Source organism: Vanellus vanellus, assembly GCF_965231255.1.
Source record: "Vanellus vanellus genome assembly, chromosome: 3".
Lineage (NCBI taxonomy): Eukaryota > Metazoa > Chordata > Aves > Charadriiformes > Charadriidae > Vanellus > Vanellus vanellus.
Window position 1 is genome coordinate 67,680,713 of NC_138907.1, and position 8,160 is coordinate 67,688,872.

General features: G+C 42.0%; 1 protein-coding gene across 1 annotated transcript; it reads right to left on the reverse strand.

Moving 5' to 3' along the window:
* Positions 1–256: 256 nt before the first annotated feature.
* On the reverse strand, positions 257–1,961 carry TMEM200A (transmembrane protein 200A; the record flags this gene model as incomplete). The annotated part of the gene is made up of 1 exon (XM_082481245.1): positions 257–1,961. One exon carries the CDS (start codon positions 1,959–1,961, stop codon positions 486–488), a length of 1,476 nt encoding a protein of 491 aa, XP_082337371.1. The 3' UTR covers positions 257–485.
* Positions 1,962–8,160: the final 6,199 nt, after the last annotated feature.

Sequence of the window (8,160 nt, forward strand, 5' to 3'; positions counted from 1 at the left end):
AAGACAACACCTAGGATAAAGGCCTGGATTTGACAATTCCAGTATGTGCTCCTGCTCACTTCCCATTCTAGACCGCAAGCACCATTTCTAGACTCTTGCAGTCATTAAATAAACAGAATTTACAGGTAAATGGAGCTTTTTTTTTTTTTCTAATGCAGGCTTCTGGAGTCAAATTGATAAAAAGTAACATGCTTATATAGAACAAAAGAAATAATGACTTAGGAAAAAATGGAATCAGTCGTACCAAAATTCTCTGAGCAATGATAATGTACAGTATTGCAGCTGTGTGTTACTAAGACAAAAAACTCTTGGCATTACAAAGATGAAGATCTCTGTTCACATAAGCCAATTTTAATGGGCTATTAAGCATTTGGTTAAAAACAGGCTTGTACTAGTCTCACTGAAAATGAAACACTTGTCAAAATGTTTGTTGTTTTTTTTTTTTAAAAATACTGTATGACATCTTCTAAATTGCAATTTAAATATTAAAATCTTGTTTCAGAAGTTCCCCGCTTTAGGTTGTTACTCAAAAACTCATCATGTTCAAAACTCAAGTTATTATGAGATCTTGATATCATAAGAAGCTTTTCCTTATTAGTGAAGTCTTTCTTGACTGCTGCTTGTGGCACAAGTAACCTATCCATTGGGTCCTCTTTGTTTTCTAGTTTCATATACCCTTTACTGTTGCTCCGATCCAGTCTGGGCCAACTGGGGTGTTTCCTTTGTTCTGCTTGGACAGTAAGTGTAGACGGACCCCTGTCCAAATCCAGGGACTTTGAATGTGAAGACAGAAGATGCAAAGATGTGTTGGAGCCAAACTGTTTCCTGGCAGCACCAGGGGATAAAAGCTTTCCTGTGCTTGGTCCGAGAGTCATAGAAGATTTGAACTGATCCGATGGAGTGTCCACAAATGAATTGTGTCGTGGCAGCATGGCAGCGACCGGTCTGTAGGATTCATTGGTATCAGTTAGTGGAATGGCCAGAGAATCCATAGACAGATTTCTAGACCGACTCCTAGTGATCTCCGAGTCTTCAGTTATGTTATCTATACTGGGCTCATCAATAACACAGTTATTCAGTTTAATTACCGGCAGTGTGAAAGCACTAATGGAAGATGATACAATGGATTTTGTTTCACACTTTATAGAGCTAGTGTTTTTGTCATCTGAAGCCTTGCTGGAGTGAGGGTAAAGTCCAAAGACTGAACCAGATTGCTCAGTCAGCAGAGGTGGCAGGAGGCTACCAGGGGTCCTATCTTCATTTAGGGTAATCTCATCTTCTTCAGCAGAACTATCCATTCTAAAATTACTCTTGAAGCCAGAGAAAGGCGCAACCGTGTTCGCAGCCAGCCGTGATGCACACGAGCTCCCGCTGTGCCTGAGTTCTCCTTCCCCCAACAAGCCAGTGAAGGCACCACTCAGCTGCTTTTGTTCCTTGATCCTCAGCGTGTGGATGTCTATTACAGTGGAGTATATGTCTCTCATGTGTATGATTTTTGTTTCCTTGTCACGGTTTTCATGCAGAATGGCATTTGCGCAAATAAAAATGAAGATTCCGATGCCCATAGTAAAAGGGCCCAGCATTTTCATCTTATCCGAGTGCATGTGCTGTTCAAAGAAACGAAGTAAAATGCTTCCTTGGCTTCTCAGGACCTGAGTTTCATTTACAGATAGATTATTTTCAGATCCTAAAAGCTGTTCCTTTTGGGGCCAGTATCCAAGGATGGCCATTGCAATTCCCAAGAATGCAATAAGCACTCCCAAAACAAGGAAGAATCCTGATGGAGAATAGAGACGGATTTTGCCCCTGACAATTACAACATCTGCTCTGGGCCGGCGTCTAACTGGTTTCTTCTCCTCAGAAGCTGGTGCTGTGGCAAGATTTACATGTTGCTGAGATCTGGCAGAGTCTTGCCTTTTTAAGGCAGCCAGTCCTGTTATGACTCCTCCGGTTGCTATCATAGTTCTGTATTGTGCCCTGGGGAAAAAAAAAAAAAGCAGAAATATTGAGGCAAGGAAAGGTTTTGTCTGCAAATATAAATAGCACTTTGTTAATCTGTAGATATTTCTTGATAAAATATTCACGACTTTAAAAAAGCTACTATATCGTAATCCAGTTATGATATAGTAGCAGTTTTGAGATTCACATGGCATGTTAAAAAAAAAATCCAAAAGTCTTTTATCACTGTAAATATAGGTAATAAAACTTCCATCAGTGATACAGACAGTAGCAGAAACCTAGTGCTCTTAGTGGTGATCTATCAGGATTAAAGATGAAAATGTTCAGAAGTCTTAATACATGATTTATCTCTGGACTGGTCTGCAGCGAAGTCAGTAATATATTATTACCTTGCATGTGGTTTAGATCATTTTAGCACTTTAGCTCGTAGTTCTTTTAAAAACTTCTATGACACACAATGACTCCGAATACAAACCATTCTACATATCCCCTTTAAGAGATATTTCCTTATAGATTTCAGCATATATTAACACATATTTATTCCATCATTTAAAGAAGATTTTATTAAGCCTATTCAGATCACCTGAGTCTCAAACACACAATCAATTTTGCCTTTCCTAATAAAGCTGATCCTCTTTTATGCATATCCAGATCCTTTTTCTCCTCTTCTTGGTTCCTCACAGACTACAAATCCAGTAGATCAGTTTAGTTTACCACATAAGAAACCTTCATAAATTTCAAGTTCACCAATTCAAAGCTTCATCACTTTATGAGGCAATTGTTTCATTCTAGATCTAGTTTCATACCTGGCTGCCTACTACATGAGAAACATTAACCAGCATATGTTTAAAAAGAGAAAGACATGTTTCACAGTTTTTTATGAGTAACAAATGAAACAACACAGTTCAGGAAAATTGTATTTTATTTTACAAGGCATCTTATAATCAGACTCAAAAATAGTTTCTGAGCTTAATTAATGAATATTAGAATGAATACTAGATAATATTATAAAGTAAAATTAAGATACTGTAAGCCAGGTATGAAAAAATTAAGTTCTCTTTGGTGGCCTTAGTAGGCTCAGAGATAAAGGCTGACATTCTGTTGCAGAGGAAAAGGCTTCATGTCAAAGCTGAGGATGATTTAACAAGCAAAGATAAAGTTGGACTGGGTGAATAATGGGAGAGGCGGAAAAGCAGAGGCAAGGCAATGGGTGATGCTTGCAATTTACGGGCAGTAATTTTGATCAGATCTCTTAAAATATTTATGTGTTTTTAAAAATCTTAGCACTGCCCATGCAAAAAAAAAAAAAAAAAGACTAAAGATTAGATCTATCATGGTATGAGAAATAAACAGACAGACTCTATATTTGGACACTGTCATAGATTTCCAACACTGTGCAAGCAGATGTCACACAAGCACATCTACAAACAGAAATCGGCCCAACCCACCAATTATGAACTTGGTTATGAAATTAATAGGGAATTTGAGAGAGATGGCCAAGTGGAAGGACTAATTAAGACAAAAAAAGGCATCCAGTGTTCATTATTGTCTGTTCAGCAGCAATTCAGATGACAGACAGAAAGAGTAGCACCAGAACTCCCTCCCTGCACCATCATTATTAAAGGACAGAGTGCTTTCTCTCTCTGTGAGAAACCTTATCTTAACAAAGGAAAGACCTGAAACAAGGCCCAGGGTGCTAAGTATACAGCGTTTTCTGAATTTCTGAAAGAGAGATTCATACTATTATTCCAAAAATCTCAGAAATTTCACTTGTAGTGTCAGGTATGATGTTTCTAATCTCTCTGGAAAGTCTCACCCTTCACAATTCACTTCCACAAGGAGAGGAGCTATGCTGGATCTTGTTCTTACCAACAAGGAGGGGCTGGTAGACAGTATCAAACTCAAGGGCAGCCTGGGCTGTAGTGACCATGAAATGGTTTGAGTTTGAGATCCTCGAGGCAGCGAGGAAGGTGTGCAGCAGACTGACCACCCTGGACTTTGGGAGAGCTGACTTTGGCCTCTTGAAGAATCTGCTGGGTGTGGTGCCATGGGATGAAGCGCTGGAGGGAAGGGGGAAGGCAGGCAGGCAGGCAGAAAAGCCAGGAGGCCTGCATGAATGAACGAGGAGCTCCTGGACATGACCAAAAGGAAAAAGGAGGTCTATAGGGAGTGAAAACAGGGGCAGGTAGCCTGGGGGGTATACAGAGGAATAGTTCGAGCAGCCAGGGATCGGGTTAGACAAGCTAAAGCCCAGATAGAACTAAATCTGGCCAGGGACATTAAGACAAACAAAAAATCCTTCTTTAAGTATGTCAGCGAGAAAAGAAAGACTAGGGAAACTGTTCGCCCTCTCTGGAAGGAAATGCAAGAACTAGTTACCCAGGACAGAGACAGAGCTGAGGTACTCAATGACTTTTTTGCCTCAGTCTTCACTGGCAAGGACTGCAGCCACACTACCCTTGACACAAAATGCAAAGATGAGGATTGGGAAAATGGAGAACCGCCCACTGTAGGTGAAGATCAAGTATGAGACCACCTGAGGAATCTGAAGGTGCACAAGTCCATGGGACCTGATGAGATACACCCGCGGGTCCTGAGGCAGCTAGCAGATGAGGTCGCTAAGCCACCAGCCATCATATTTGAGAAGTCGTGGCGGTCTGGCGAGGTTCCTGCCAACTGGAAAAGGGGAAACAGAACTGTTTTCAACTGTTCCCTGTTTTCAAAAAGGGAAACAAGGAAGATCCAGGGAACTACAGGCCAGTCAGTCTCAACTCTGTGCCTGGCAAGATCATGGAGCAGATCCTCCTGGAAACTCTGCTGAGGCACGTAGAAAACAAGGAGGTGATTTGTGATAGCCAGCATGGCTTCACCAAGGGCAAGTCATGCCTGACAAATTTGGTGGCCTTCTACGAAGGGGTTACAGCAGCAGTGGACAAGGGAAGACCAACTGATGTCATCTACTTGGATTTGTGCAGTGTTTGACACTGTCTCACATGATATCCTGGTCTCTAAATTGAAGAGACGTGGATTTGACAAACGGACCACTCGGTGGATAAAGAACTGGCTGGACGGTCACTCTTGTCCACTCAAAGAGTGGTGGTCAATGACTCGACGTCCAAGTGGAAAGAAGGGACAAGTGGCATTCCTCAGCAGTCGGTACTGGGGCCTGTACTGTTCAACATCTTTGTTGGCGACGTGGACAGTGGGGTCGAGTGCACCCTCAGCAAGTTTGTCGATGATACCTACCTACCTTTGGCGAGTTAGACACGCTGGAGGAGAGGGATGCCATCCAGAGGGACCTGGACAGGCTGGAGAGGTGGGCCCAAGCCAACCTCATACAGTTCAACAAGGCCAAGTGCAAGGTCTTACATCTGGGTTAGGGCAATCCCAAGCACAAAAACAGGCTTGGCGGGGAATGGCTAGAGAGCAGCCCTGAGGAGAAGGACCTGCGTGTGCTGATTGATGAGAAGCTCAACACGAGCCAGCAGTGTGCGATCGCAGCCCAGAAGGCCAAACGTATCCTGGGCTGCATCAGAAGAATTGTGGCCAGCAGGTCAAAGGAGGTGATTCTGCCTCTCTACTCCACTCTCGTGAGACCGCACCAGGAGTACTGCATCCAGCTCTGGAGTCCCCAACATAAGAAGGACACAGACCTGCTGGAGTTTGTCCAGAAGAGGGCCACGAGGATGATCCGAGGGCTGGAGCACCTCTCCTATGATGAGAGGCTGAAAGAGTTGGGGCTGTTCAGGCTGGAGAAGGCTCATGGGAGATCTTATTGTGGCCTTCCAGTACCTAAAGGGGGCCTACAGGAGAGCTGGGGAAGGACTTTTTATTAGGGCATGTAGCAATAGGACAAGGGGGAATGGCTTTAAACTGGAAGAAGGCAGGTTCAGATTGAACATTAGGAAGAAATTTTTCACTTTGAGGGTGGTAAGGCACTGGAACAGCTTGCCCAGAGAGGTTGTTGAGGCCCCATCCCTGGAGGTGTTCAAGGCCAGGCTGGACATGGCCTTGGGCAACCTGGCCTAGTGGGAAGTGTCCCTGCCTATGGCAGGGGGGTTGGAACTCGATGATCTTCAAGGTCCTTTCCAACCTAAACCATTCTATGATTCTATGATTCAATTTTTATGCTATCTGGGCAATTTCAATAGTTGAATGCCAATTTATTTCTTGAATGCTTCATGAAAAGCCATTATTTTTAATGTAACAATTTAAAAAAAACCCAAAGAAAGTTATTTGATGTTGACAGTCTTTAAAAATGGAAACAAAACTTTCTCACATGCCTATACGTTTAAGGGTTTCTGCCAAAACAAAAGAATATTATTCTGCAAAACAATGTTTTGAATCTCTAGACAGAAATAAATAGAACTTACCCATTATAAAAGCTGCTGTATTTTGTTATGACTCAATTATATGTAATTAGTTCTCTCTATGAAATAAATTAAGAGAATTATGGTATGTCTTTACTGTAATGAACAGATCGTTCAGCTATAACCTAGTTAATTCCATTATTCTTCTCCAGATCCCAGACCTTTGCAGGGGGACAAAGAGTTTCCATATTCTTGTAGTATCTTACAGGCACACATCAACCCAATATGTCCATTCTCAGAGCTGCCAAGGAACTGCAGAGGTATGGCAGGATTTGTTATTTTGTGTATTGTACTGTGCTTATCACAGCTACCTGGATTGCACCAAAGGGTGAACAGAGCAAGCTCACATCTACTTGCTAAATATTTTAAACATACCACTAGCAAGAGCTCCTCTCTAACTCTGAAAAGCAGAGACAACAAAAATGTTCTTAAAAGTTACATCTTAGGGTGTCTTTCTATAGAAAGTTCTCATTCGCAAATTTTACAGAAATTGCTGGAAAACCACATCTCAATTTCATTATTAATTGGTCTCCCATAACTTTGTCCTAGTTTGAGGTAAAACAGAACCAATCTTCTGTTCAGTAATTTTACTTTGCAGCTAAGCCTCTTCTAACTACTGAAATTAACAGCATATTGTGCAGAAAACTGTTAGCTCTCAGAGTGATAAGACCTGTATTTATGGTCGATGCCAAGGGATGGTATGCAGAGAGGCTCTTATACTCATTGCTTATTTGCTCCATTGGGGGGTTGGAAGCAGAAGAGGGCAGAGGGGTCCCACCTGCGGGGAGGAGCGGACAGGACAGGTGACCCAAAACTGACCAACAGGGTATTCCATCCCATCTGCCTCATGCTCAGTATAAAAGCTGAGGGATCAAAAGGTCAGCTCTCCTTCTTCAGCGGCCAGTGTCCGAGGAGGACTCTCTCTGTTTGTGTGCCTTTGATCCTGATCCCTGCATTCCTGAATCCAGATCTGGAATCCACTTCCAGTTCACTGAGTCCAGTCTGGAACTCTCCCTGTGACAGCCAGTGGCATGATCATCATCCTGGGAGCTTGATACAGTTTTACGTATATTTAATTATTTTCTTTTTATTATTTTATTATTAATATTTCATTAAAGTAGTTGAGTTTCTTCTAAACTCACAAGTCTCTTTCTCTCTCTCCCCCCTCTCCTTGGAGAGAGAGGTGGGGGGACAGCATCTGTCATTTCACCTCAGCGGCCAGTCTGGCCCAAACCACAACAAACTTGAAGGACAGAGAAACTGAGATGTCTTAAAGTGCAAGTGAGAGGGAGATCTCTCAAGCCACCTGGCTGGCCTCTTCCCGGTATTTCAGGGGAACAGGTTGTTCCTCTGCTCACTTTACTTGCATCAGAACTTGGATACAGGGGAGAGAAAGTCCGGCTGCAACAAGATGCAAAATGTATTTTATACATAGAAAGTGTCTCTCTCCTATTTCTTGAGTTCACATCAGTATTATTAAGTCCCCTTTCATGGAAAAATTCACAACCACTTTGTAAATAATAATTTGTGATAAGCCACAGAGTTGGTAAGGCTGTAACCTTACCAACCTTAAGTATCCTACTTAACAGCTGAATTTTGATCTCTTCTACATCTAATAAAATTAATGGTATTAACAGACATATTGGTATGAGATGATTTCACTTCATACAGACAGCTTTACAGAAACCAATTACAATGAAGCACATATTAAGATGGAAACCCTTTTTTAGAAAATACTATATTTAGGATAAAGTGGCATTGTAGATACACTTGAATTATTCTGCAAATCTGTTTAGTTTTACCACACAACAGCCATAATGAGTGCCAGCGA